A 13,917-nucleotide genomic window follows, 5' to 3' on the forward strand; every position below is an offset into this window, starting at 1 on the left:
CCCTCTATGATGACTGGCGTGTATTCCCATATCTTACCATTTCTGAAGTCCACAGTCAGTCTTTGGTCTTCACCGACTTTGTGTGCAACATTGTTGCTGAAACGCCACTCAACTAGCTGATTTATCTAACTCCTGCTAACATACCCATCCTTCTTCAATACACACACCAGCCACCTCCTTAAAACGCACACCCTACCTTCTCTATACTTCCCCACTGCATCTCAAGCATCAAATGTGAAAACGTCCTGCATTTTGTTCTCACCTAGTTAAATTCCACCTACTTAGATACCCACTAAGCCCAACCTTCCTCTTGCTCATGAGGCGAGAAATGCCAGAAACAAATCCCATCTCGTTTCTTTTCCATTTAACCGTTGCGCTTGCTCCAAACTCACGACAGACAGTTACCCCCTTCAGCCCATCGCAACTCCCCCTCTGCAATATATACTACAGCACAAGTCTCTCAAAGACTGCCCCAACCCCTCAAAACCACATTCATGACTTCTTCCTCAAAACCAATCAATGACCATTCAATCCTTCCTAAATATAGATTCAGCTCCAAACCCTTTGCCTCTTAGTCCTTGAAATTAGTCTGCTTATAATCACGATCCCTCACCCTTCTACTAACATTGAAACAACCACAGCCGAAATTAAGACTCACCCCTTACAGCTCCATCCTCGTATCGATTCCCCCTGCAGTGGGTAACATGCTCAACCATAGCACACTTTCTAATATCTCTCCTCTGCTTTCCTGCTGGTGGGACTTTTGCTCCTTTCATTCTCAAAGGCAACATTTATTACTGATCCCTTGAGATGAACAGATGACCTTGTTACTTCAGAAGGCAATAATGAGCCTACATTGATGCAGCTCTGGAGTTTGCTATTAATCTCATGGTGAGGCCTGGAAGGTTTCCCCCTAAGCAGCATTAGAGAATCTGACTTTTTTTTAATAACAACCCAATGAGACTGCAATATCTTTACAGATTTTTTTAAAATTCCAGATTACTTAATCCCCAAGTCACCAGTCTGGAAATACACTCGCTATCTAGAACATTTGTTCAGACTTCTGATTACTAGTCCAGTAACACACGTACAGCACTATCCTCTGTCTCCCTGACTGTCTTGGTACCATTTTTGCACATCTACCTATAAAGTACTGGCATCTTGCTTGAGGTCCACACCTTTGGTTTTGGAGTCCACTCTCCTCTTGCTAATTGCTCCACTGCTCTCTAGACTATTCACCTCTCTACTCCTGCAGTGTTGACCTGCACTCAGTTCCTTCGGGATTGGAGAAACAACACCACATATTCCATGTGGGTTGGAGGAGCAACACCTCCTATTCTGTCTGGGTATGAGGCCACCCTCAGGGTGGCGAAGCAACACCTCGTAAGCTGCCTGGGCAACCTCCGAGCTGACGGCGTGAACTTCGATTTCTCTTACCAGCAGAAATTTCTTCCCCCTTCCCCTTCTCTGTTTTTCCATTCCACATTCTGGCTCCTGCCTTATCTCTTCTCTTCACATGCCTATCACCTCCCACTGATGCCACCCCTTCCCTTTCTGTCATGGTCCATTCTCCTCTATCAGATTCCTTCTTCATCAGCCCTTTTCCATTTCCATCTATCATTTCCAAGCTTCTCACTTCACCACCCCCCCCCACACTTCCCCATGAACTTTACCCCATTATTTCTCCTCTCATTTTGCACTACATATTTGTTTTTATATATACTTCTTGTAATTTAGTTATTATTATTATACATTGTACTGCTGCCACCAAACAAGAAACTTCACCATACACATATGCCTGTGATATGAAACCTGATTTTGATTCACCTGGCTTCACCCATTACTGGCTAGCTTCTACTTCCTTCCTCCCCACCCTTTTATTCTGGCTTGTAACTCTTTCCTTTCCAGTCCTGATGAAGTGTCTCAGCCCAAAACGTCAACCCTCCATAGATGCTGCCTGACCTGCTGAGCTCCTCCAGCATATGGTGCGTGTGTTGCTCTGCACAGCCAGCATCGGCAGAATCTCTTGTTTACATCTTCCCCTGCATCCTGGCATTCGGCCAACTCGCCCACGTCATCCAACCAGGCTCCAAATTTCTGTCATGTTAGATCAGCGACCCACTGGGACCACGACAACCCTAAAACCAAGCTTTCTGTATTTCCTTTCATGCAATTCAGAGGCACATAAACATTAATAAAATTTTAATCCAGGATTGAAATGGCTGTCACTATGCACCTGGATTCGGTTGCTTTCCTTTCCCTTCAAAAGCTGTAATTTTGGGAGAGGGGCTTGAAAGCAAAAGACATTATAACTGGCTTGAATGATCATTTATTGCAACCAGCTAATCTTTTGTTTACTGGTTTCCCAACAATACTGTTCCTCCCTCCGTATTTCTCTGTAGCTCTGCATTTTATTCTCATCAGATGTCCACCATTTTTGCCACACATCTACACCAAGCATTAATTTACAATTAACTATTGTAATTAGTGGTTAATTGGCTCCAAAGGTAGTCATAGCTGAAGGGTGGTAGTGGGGACGAGCTCCCGCTGCTAAACAAATACTCTTCATGGTGTGCGTCTCAAACAGCCTCTGACAACCAAGTCCAGCTCCTGGCCTTCACGTGTGGCGTAGTTCTTATGCCCAGTGGAGCTGGTCTCACTGACAGGAGACCTTAAAACCAGTTGCTCCGGGCAGATGGGGCTCGTTAACCACGGATGGCAGCTCATCTAGGAGAGGGAAAACTCTGATTTCAAACCTCCGCTGCCTTGCGGCTAGACCCGCTTACGGGAAAGGCTTTGGGAGTAAACCCTGAGGAAAAATCCGGAGTCGGAGTCCCGAAGGCGGCTGACTGCTGTACCAGCACCGGCACGGCAACTCCTGTGATGCTGCGGCACCAAACTGTATCGACTTTCGTCGTTCCTTTGGATCTGTCATCAGCATGGAGAGGGGGGTCCCACTGCATGGGCAACAGACGGATCTCCATATCAACTCTGCCCTGGCTTGCGCCCTGGAGAAGCCACTCCCAGTGACTACCAGAGGCGCAGTCCATGGACGACAGAGGCCACAAACAAAAAAAATATTGGTTAATTGTAGTCAATTAACTGACTAGCACAATTTTGGGGTATGGGAGGGAAATGGCTGACTAGTTGAAACACACCAGGCATAGGGAGAGCATGCAAACTCCATACAGACAGCAAAGGGCCAGTATGGTAACGTAGAGTCTAGTGGCTGGGGTTCAATTACTGCTGCTGTCGGTACGTTCTCTCGTGCTATGGTTTCCTTCCACATTGGAATGTGTAAGTCAGATTTGAGCATGCTTTGTCGGTGCCAGTAACATGGTGCCACTTGTGGGCTGCCTCCAGCACATCCTTAGCCAGTGTCACAAACGACGCATTTCACTGTATGTTTCGTCGGACATGTGACAAATAAAGCTTATCTTTACCTTTACAAAGTTAGGATCAAATTCAAGACTCTGGAACACCCAAGTATGGCATAATATGCCATTTATCTAAAGCAAACTTTATACTGCCAACATTAAATAAGAATAATTTCCATTGAAACATAGCCATAAAATACTTAGATATGAATCTCAGCCGAGTCTGCTAGTTTACTCAGTCGCAGACCAGCTGCACAATCCTCCCTCTCTCTACTCAGAATATGACCTTGTTTCAATAACTAAGTGCTCCATAGGGTCACGGAGATACAGAACATGATCATATTTAGCATTGAGTATGAGCACTGAAGGGCAAGACATCTACTGGAGAGCCAGGTTTTCTAATGCCATTCAGTCTGATCCTTCTGGTAAAAATAAAAGCTGAGAATTGAGCAAATTGACAGGCAGAACTGTAGCAGTTCAGCCAGGGCTGGAAGAGCATCCCAGGTCACTCTTCGTCAACACTAGGAAAGTTGGAAGCAGCAAAACTCCACAGCAGAATGCACTGCAGGAGATGACCAACTGCTGTAAGCCGACCTGTGTCCCTACTTAATAGCAGGCAGACTATTACAGAGTTACAAACTTCACCAGTGTGGGAATTCGACCACAACACTTACACAGCAAATACTGAACAAAGCTTCCTGCATCTGGGCTAATGTGGAGCAGAGAGGCTGAGAAACGCTTGCTCTATTTGGAGCAAAACCCGTGGACAGTTTGCATCCTGGCATTAGCACCTGCCAAAGTGTGAAGAGCCGAGGCGACAGCTACTTGGATCAGCTGCCCTTTGTGAATCTGAGCAGTCTGACTCCCAATGGATCTGTGCTAGGATACAGTGGACTTGTAATTTCCATTGCCTCACCTTTAGAATCCCAACCTAGTTTCCTTGCTGGGGCAGAATGAAAAGACGTATCCAGTGAATGACTATGTACCCCTTTGCTATAAACTCCCACAGCTAAAACCTGCAGATACCCTACAGTTTTCTGACTTTCATTAATCCTGACGAAAGGCCGTTGACCTGAAAGGTTAAACCCCTGACTTCCTCCATGTATGCTGTGTAACAAGCCGAGCATTTCCAACACACACACACACACACACACACACACACACACACACACACACACACACACACACACACACACACACACACACACACACACACACACACACACACACACACACACACACACACACACACACACACACACACACACACACACACACACACACACACAGAGAAAATCTGCAAAAACAGGAACTCTTGCTGACCACTTTGCCACTCCATATGTCAGAGACCGACCATTAATGCTTCTGTTTGACTGGCCTACCTTACAAAGCGTTTGGGGTCAAAACTATTTTCTGAAATTAACAGAAAACATTCAAGATAAAAGTACGTCGATAAGCAGCTGAAAGGGGGGAAAAACAAGCAGCTTTGGGCGGGTCCTTCATCAAACACTTTGTCAAGATAAGCAAAGCCCCATTATGGCCCACCCTTTCTTTTTTTCCTTCCTGTGGGGAAGCAGCTGGTGTAGAATCCATACTTCCTTGCAACAGCTGCAACACACTGCGGGGTGAACCATGAGCAAAAACCACATTCTACTTTAATGTGGCACTGGGCTGAAGTCACACCCCACAAGGTTTGATCAGTTTTCTTGACACCAATCATGCGTTAATAAAACTTATTGTTTAGCATTTAAAACAGCTGGCGAATGAACACATCTGGAGGTAGAAAATCCAGTTTTTCGAAACCAAGACCTCTTTCAACTCCTTATATGCAAATCCACGGTTGATCAGTCAATATTTGTTTCAGTTTCAATGTCTCCCTGTTGCAACTTGTTCCATTACTGCACTGTCTACACGTTGCCAAAAATCAGCAACAACGTACTAGCTTGTATCTAGTTATGAGCTTTATTGCAGCATAATATTGAACAAAAGAATCCAACAGCATCACACGTTTTTGGTGCCAAAGCTTCAACCAGATTTGAACTATTTTTTCTATATTCTCCTCGGGCTGATTAAAAAAAAGTTGCCAAATATGTCACCCCTCCCTATAAAAATCCTGTTCTGATTTAGACAGAAACAACGTAATATGTTAATACATGCACTTTAGAGACTGAGGAATCTCCCAAAACATGAAACATGGTGCAAAATATTTGCACTGGAATTCAAAGAAGGAATTCCACACACTAATTTAAAATGAAAATCATAACCAAGTTTCTGCTTGGTCTTAACTTCTATTCTCTCAACTGTGAAATTTAATAACACCCTAATAAACTCTTGAGTTTTCCAAATTAATCACTATGCTTACAAGAGAGATGGTAGGCCCCTATTCTTTATCCCTTCCAAATTCATGGCCTTCTTGTCAGGACCTTGTGATCTACACCTTTCCAACTCAATTTTCTCCGTCATGACACTCCTTTTCTTACAAACCTTTAGGTCACTTGCTCTAATGTCTCCTACAAAGGCTTGGGATCAAACTTTGCTTGATTATGCCTCTTACAAATAGTCTTGGGATGTTTTACTATGTTGCAGGTGCATCACGTTGTCAACTGCGCATGCCTCTATACACAATAAAATGCAAACTGAAATGTCCTGGGTGTTTTACATGGAGGCATTGAGGATTTCCATGGGAACAGCAAATGTACCAGTGTTGTATGAGTGTTTTTACTTCTGAGTAGAGAGCAGCACAGAGGATTAATGTTAGACCTTAAAAGGAAAATTTAAGAAATTATGTTATTTCTTAATTACCTAAGGCTCCAAGTTCCTGGTAAAAAGCTGGTTTCAAAGTTCAAAGTAAATTTATTTTCAGTATGTACACGTCAACCACACGCTACCCGGAGATTCATTTTCTTACAGGGATTCACAGTTGAACCAAGATATATTAATGAAAAACTAGACACAAAGACTGCCAAGCAATCGATATGGACTGTTTATTGTCGCCGGTGATTTTAACCACGCGAACCTTAAGTCAGTGCTCCTCAAATTCCATCGGTATGTGGACTTTGCAACGAGGGGGGAGAACATGTTGGACCTGGTTTACACAAACATCCCCGACGCGTACCGGGCGGAGCCCCGCCCCCACCTCGGTTACTCAGGCCACATCTCTGTTATGCTAATCCCAGCATACAGACCGCTCGTCAGGCGCTCCAGACCAGTTCAGAAGCAGGTGAAAACCTGGCCAGCAGGAGCCATCTCTGCTTTGAGCACACTGACTGGCACATGTTCAGGGAGGCTGCAACCGATGGCGACTCTACCAACTTAGAGGAGTACACGGCATCAGTGACCAGCTACATCAGCAAGTGCATTGATGATGTTACTCTGTCCAAGACCATCACTATATGCGCTAACCAGAACCCATGGATGACCGCAGAGGTGCGTGTGCTGCTGAGGTCCCGCAACTCCACCTTCAGAGCAGGCGACAAGGCAGCTCTAACAACAGCAAGGGCTAAACTGTCCCGAGCCATCAGAGGGGCAAAGCGTGCACATGACCAGCTAATCCACAGCCACTTCCAGGACAGCGGCGACATGAGGCACATGTGGAAGGGCATCCAGGACATCACCAATTACAGGACAACATCACCTGACTGTACGGGTGATGCCTCCCTCCTAGATGCGCTGAATAGCTTCTATGCCCATTTTGAGGCGGAAAATGAAGTGGCGGTGAGGAAGTCCACCCCTCCTACAAATGACCAGGTGCTGTGTCTCTCCGTGGCCGATGTGAGAAGAACCCTGTGCAGGGTCAACCCACGGAAGGCTGCTGGACCAGACAATATTCCTGGTAGAGTGTTCAGAGGATGTGCAGACCAGCTAGCAGATGTTCTCACTGACATCTTCAACATCTCCCTGAGCAACGCCATCGTTCCAACGTGCTTCAAGGCCGCCACTATCGTCCATCATCACGAAATGTTTCGAGAGGCTCGTCATGAGGCACATCAAGATCCTGCTGCCCCATTCACTGGACCCCCTGCAGTTTGTGTACCGTCCCAACCGCTCAACAGATGACGCCATTGCCATCACCTTCTACCCGGCCCTAACCCACCTGGACAAAAAAGACACATACGTTCGAATGCTGTTCATAGACTTCAGTTCAGCATTCAACACAATCATCCCTCAGAAACTAATTGGAAAGTTGAGCCTATTGGGCCTGAACACCTCCCTCTGCAACTGGATCCTAGACTTCCTGACTAGGAGACCTCAGTCAGTCCAGATCGGGAGCAGCATCTCCAACACCATCACACTGAGCATGGGCGCCCCCAGGGCTGTGTGCTCAGTCCACTGCTGTTCACTCTGCTGACCCACGACTGTGCAACAACACACAGCTCAAACCACATCATCAAGTTCGCCGATGACACGACCGTGGTGGGTCTCATCAGCAAGAACAATGAGTCAGCATACAGAGAGGAGGTGCAGCAGCTAACGGACTGGTGCAGACCCAACAACCTGTCTCTGAATGTGAACAAAACAAAAGAGATAGTTGTTGACTTCAGGAGGGCATGGAGCGACCACTCCCCGCTGAACATCGATGACTCCTTGGTAGAGATCGTTAAGAGCACCAAATTTCTTGGTGTTCACCTGGCAGAGAATCTCACCTGGTCCCTCAACACCAGCTCCATAGCCAAGAAAGCCCAGCAGCGTCTCTACTTTCTGCGAAGGCTGAGGAAAGTCCATCTCCCACCCCCTATCCTCACCACATTCTACAGGGGTTGTATTGAGAGCATCCTGAGCAGCTGCATCAAGGCCTGGTTTGGAAATTGCATCATCTCGGATCGCAAGACCCTACAGTGGATAGTGAGGTCAGCTGAGAAGATCATCGGGGTCTCTCTTCCCGCCATCATGGACATTTACACTACACGCTACATCCGCAAAGCAAACAGCATTATGAAAGACTCCACGCACCCCTCATACAAACTCTTCTCCCTCTTGCCATCTGGGAAAAGGCACCGAAGCATTCGGGCTCTCACAACCAGACTATGTAACAGTTTCTTCCCCCAAGCTATCAGACTCCTCAATACCCAGAGACTGGACTGACACCTTACTGCCCTATTGTCCTGTTTATTATTTATTGTAATGCCTGCACTGTTTAGTGCACTTTATGCAGTCCTGGGTAGGTCTGTAGTCTAGTGTAGTTTTTTTTCTGTGTTGGTTTTTTACGTAGCTCAGTCTAGCTTTTGTACTGTGTCATGTAACACCATGGTCCTGAAAAAATGTTGTCTTGTTTTACTGAGTACTGTACCAGCAGTTATGGTTGAAATGACAATAAAAAGTGACTTGACTTGAAATGCAAAAGGAGACAAACTGCAAATACAAAAAATCCCAACAATAACAAATAAATAATATTGAGAACATGAGATGTGTAGTTTTTGAAAGCGAGTCCACAGGTTGTGGAACCAGTTCAACGTTGTGCAGCATGAAGTTATCCATGCCAGGGAAACTACTCTTTCCAAGATGAACAAAATAATTTTCTCACATTTGTCATAAACATTTGAAATACTTGCATTGGTAAAAAGAAAAAGCATAGAAATATGGTCTTTCTGATGGGCTTCAGCCAGAAATGTCGACTGTACGTTTTTCCATAGGTGCTGTCTGGCCTGCTGAGTTCCTCCAGCATTTTCTGTGCGTTGCTTGGATTTCCAGCATCTGCAGATTTTCTCTTGTTTGTGATAGAAATATGGTGTTTGGATACTTGGAAAATAAAGGGATCAGTTTCTCAGGATGCAAAAGCTAAGGATTGTATTTCGAGGTGATAGGTAGGAATGGCATGTTTCACAGAGATAGGGGTAATACATTCGCAGGACAGACTTCTGACAACACCAGCTAAGGTTACTAGGAAGTGACTGAGCAGCAGGTGTGTGCCATGGACAACATGAGCTTAGAGTAAACAGTGAGATGTGGGAGACACTCGTGATCGATGCTAGTTTAGGGCTTGGGCGAGAGTTAGCCTCAGGGGGTGAGGGGCTTCAATTTAATGGTCTCCCAGAGAGAAAAAATAATTCAGGATTGCACAACCATTCAAGATGGTCCTAGATCAGTAAATAGTTTTGCCAGCCATATAAGGAAAAGAGCAAATGTGATCTGCAGATCTGGGGAGAATAGTTAACCCGCTTCAGTATGGATATTCACTATCCAGGGTCATGAGACTTTCTGCTAAACTCAGCATTTCAGCACAGCAGAAGAAACTGATCAAGATTCATGCAACACAAACAAAACGTTTCGGCCCAAAACGTCAACTGTTTACTCTTTTCCATAGATGCTGCCTGGCTGATGAGTTCCATCAGCATTTTATGTATGTTGCTCAGGTACCCATAAGACTTAAGGTCTTAGCTTAACTTTAGGACTCAATATTATCACTCCTCCATATAAAGCTGCCTCCCTTTCTGGCATGGGAATGATGAGGCCGGAGGTAGAGAGGAATGGTTTTGATGAGGGAACTGTGAAAGAGAGTTAAGCCACAGGGAACAAAGAACTGCTCAGTGCAAATGTTGGGCAAGAAAGAAGCAAAGATAATTTTAGAACTACATTTTTAGGCTGCATGGGCAGGCCATAAAAAATGAAGATTTCAAATAAAGACAGGAGAGGTGAAACAATGCAAACTCTTGAAAAGGAGATGAAAGTGCAAAGTGGTTCTGAACAGACTGAGATGAGATTTGGCAGTCAGAGCCAGTTGACCAATGTGAATTAGCTACCTGACCTGCCTCTGGAATGATGGGAGGTATGAAACCTCAAGGTATTTTCCATTCAAGAGATCACCAAACAACTGAAAATGAGCAAGAAAACACCAGCAATTCTATCAAGTCAGCCCTATTGTCCAGATGCCTGTGCAACAGATAGTCTCCCAGAACAGAGAAATAACTCCACCACAGGAACACTGACAGCCTATGGTAATCCAAAAGCCAGTCTGCATCTCAAAGACAATGTGTAGATTAATTCTTAATCCATTTGCCTTTTATATGTGTGATCTTTGCCCTCAGTTCAGAGTTTCAGGCATTCTCTCTTGAGAAGTCAGCACACAGAAGACGGCAAGGAGGTTCACTGGGAAAAGGAGAACCGGCTAACATCTACCCTATTCCTACTCTTCTGTAGCTTTTACATACGATGCCTATTCCTCTTCCGTCTGTCCACATAGAATGATCAACAGACTCACAACCCAGCCTTTACCGGGGTGTACCTCTGTAAGGTCAGCCCATCTGAAAACCTAGAAGAGCGATGAGTAGGAAATGAATGAAGTGAACACTTACCGAGGTCAATGAGTATTGCGTGCTGTTGAGATGTTAACTGTTTCAATAGCTCTTCATACCGAGTAGTCTTTGGTTGCTGCTTTACAGGAAGCCGATACCGCAGCTGGTGCTGTTCTGCTAGAAGCTTCCATATCTCCCCTCGGTGGTGCCGAGGCACTCCTGTGGACAGATTTTCAAGAATCTTTATAAAAGAACCTTTCTCAGCATTCAAGTATAATGTTTAGAATGTTAAATCAGCACTAAACACTGAAAGGATAAACCATGCTTGAATTTGAAGCATCTTCTTGCTGGGATAAAGAAATCCATCCTGCAACCCTCAAAAAGGAACAGTTCAGAAAAGTGCAGTTTTTAAAGAATAGCTATAAATATCTGCATCTTCCTTAAGTCCGAGAGACTTACATTAAAGAATGGTTTGTATTTAGAACAAATTGAACATTATAGCACAGTCCATGTCCTTTGGCATGATGTTGTGCTGAGCTTTTAACTAACTCCAAGATCAATCTAACTCTTCCCCCAAACATAGCCTTCCATTTTTCTATCATCCACATGTCCCTCCAAGAGTCTCTTAAATGTTTTGCTGTGTCTGCCTCTCTAACACCACCTCTGCCTGTGTATTCCACACATCCACCACTCTCCATGTAAAAACGTTACCTCTGACATTCCTCCAATCAGCCTCAAATGATGGACCCTCCTACAAGCCATTTGGAAAAGACTCTGGCTGTCCACTCGATCTATGCCTTTTATCATTCTGTTCACGTCATGTCTCATCCTTCTTTGCTCCAACGAGAAAAGCCCTAACTAGCTCAATCTATCCTGATACGATACGCTCTTTAATCCAGGAAGCGTGCTGATAAATCCCCTTTGCAGCCCCTCTGAAGCTTCCTTATCCTTCCTGTAAGGATGCAACCAAAACTAAACACAACATTCCAAGTATATGATCTAACCCAGGTTTTATAGAGACGAAACAGCTCAGATCTCAAACCCCTGAATAAAGGTCAACACACCAAACACCTTCCTAACAATCCTATCAATCTGCATGGCAACTTTGAGGGATCTCTGTTTCATGGACACAAAAGATCCCTCTGTTCCTCCACACTGCTAAGAATGCTGCCATTAACTCTACATTCTGCCTTCAAATTTGACCTTCCAAAGTGAATCACTTCACACTTCTCCAGCTGAGCTCCATCTGCCAAGTCTCTGCCCAGCTCTGCATCTGATTAATGTCCCATTGTAACCCTTAACCTTCTAAACTATCCACACCACCACCACCCTTTAATATATATATTTAAAAAATAGGTTTATAGGCAAATATCATGCTTTCTTATTGCTTGATTAAAATTTCCAACTAAACCTCCAAAGAAAAGATTGGAACTTAAAAATTGTCATATATCAGCTCCCATCTATTGGTACTGTTTTAAAAAGATACATTATGAACTGTAATTAGATATCACTAACACATGCCAAAGGAAGGAACATTGATGTACAAGGCCACAGGCTTGGTCAAAAATTACAGTACCATGTAAAAGTCTTAAGTACATAGATAGAGTCGCGTGCCGAAGACCTTTGCACAGTGCCGTAAAAATATTATGTATTGTACTGTACTGCTGCAGCAAGAAAAAATTAATTTCAATACATTTGTGAATGGTGATAATCCTGATTCTGATATGGCTCGTTATTGTGGACTGAGAGGGGGTATCATGGTTTGGAAAGGGGAAAGGGAGAGGGAAGGGAGGGCCAGAGAGGCATTCTGTAATGATCAATAAACCAATTGTTAGGAGTCAAATTACATTGCCTGGTGTCTAAGGGCTGAATTTGCCCGACCTGTGCAGCACTCCACCCTTGCATTTCCCAACATCCTGTGCTTCCGCCAGATTTACAACCTCGTTATCCGCTCCACGTTGATAAATACAGTACTGTGCATAAGTCTTAGGCACCCTAGCTCACGCTCAAATTATACATCTACCATTCAGTATATATAAAAAAAGACTTCTGAACAATATTGTAGGTCTTCAAACCTCTCCTGCCTCCCCCACTACCATATGCAAATTGGGCTGAAATACAAAATCTTGAAAATATGCACCCCAAGCTCAAGGACAGCTTCAATCCTGCTTTTCTGAAACCCTTGAATGTTCCTCTTGTAAGTTAGATGAACTCTTGACTTTGTCATGGCCCCTGTCCTTTATTGTTTATGTGCACTGTACTTACTCCAGAACTGTAACGTTTCTGCATTGTCTTGCTTTCCCCTTGTATACCTCAATGTATTTACAGTGGTTTTGAAAGCCACCCACACAGATAATTTCACTTTATTTCAAGACCAATATATATGGGGGCAGAATTAGGCCATTTGGTCCACTGAGTCTGTTCTGCCTTTTCATTATGGCTGATCCAATTTTCCTCTCAGCTCCAATCTCCTGACTCCTCCCTGTATCCCTTCATGCCCTGACCAATCAAGATCTATCAACCTCTGCCTTAAATATACATAAAGGCTTGGCCTTCACAGTTTACTATGGCAAAAATTCCACAGGTTCAGCACTCTCTGGCTAAAGAAATTCGTCTCATTTCTGATTTAAAAGGAGGCCCCTCTATTCTGAGGGCATGTCCTCTGGTCTTAGACTCTCCTATCACAGGGAACATTCTCTCCACATTCATTCTTTCAAGGCCTTTCACCATTCGATAGGCCACTCCTCATTCCTCTGAATTCCATGCCCAGAATCATCAAACATTCTTCATATGACAAACCATTCAATCCTGGAATCATTTTTGTGAACCTCTTTTAAACCTTCCCCAGTTTCAGCACATCCATTTGAAGATAAGGGGCCCAAACCTGCTCACAATACTCCAAGTGAGGCCTCACCAGTGCTTTATAAAGTCTCAATGTTACATCCTTGCTTTTATATTCTAGTCCTCTTGAAATAAATGCTAGCATTGCTTTTGCCTTCCTCACCACAGACTCAACCTGCAAATTAACCTTCAGGGAATCTTGCACAAGGACTCCCAAGTCCCTTTGTACCTCATTTTTACCTAACACTGGATTCCATCTGCCATTTCTTTGCCCATTCTCCTAATCTGTCTTAGTCCTTCTGAAGCCTCTCTACTCCCTCAAAGCTACCTACCCCTCCACCCATCTTCATATTGTCTGCAAACTTTGCACCAAAGCCATCAATTCATTTGTCCAAATCATTGACATATAATGCAAAAAGAATTGGTCCCAACACTGATCTCTGTGAAACACCACAAGTCACTGGCAGCCA

At 44.3% G+C, this 13,917-nt stretch overlaps 1 protein-coding gene across 7 annotated transcripts in view; it reads right to left on the minus strand.

Moving 5' to 3' along the window:
• LOC140737958 (TBC1 domain family member 1-like) overlaps window positions 1-13,917 on the minus strand; it is a 245,980-nt gene that overhangs the window by 20,973 nt on the left and 211,090 nt on the right. For all 7 annotated transcript variants that reach the window (XM_073064847.1, XM_073064845.1, XM_073064848.1 and 4 more), the window contains one exon: window positions 10,667-10,825. In XM_073064847.1, coding sequence (XP_072920948.1) covers window positions 10,667-10,825 — 159 coding nt within the window. The remainder of the gene's footprint in view (window positions 1-10,666; window positions 10,826-13,917) is intronic.

Source organism: Hemitrygon akajei, chromosome 13 (assembly GCF_048418815.1).
Source record: "Hemitrygon akajei chromosome 13, sHemAka1.3, whole genome shotgun sequence".
NCBI classification, from domain to species: domain Eukaryota; kingdom Metazoa; phylum Chordata; class Chondrichthyes; order Myliobatiformes; family Dasyatidae; genus Hemitrygon; species Hemitrygon akajei.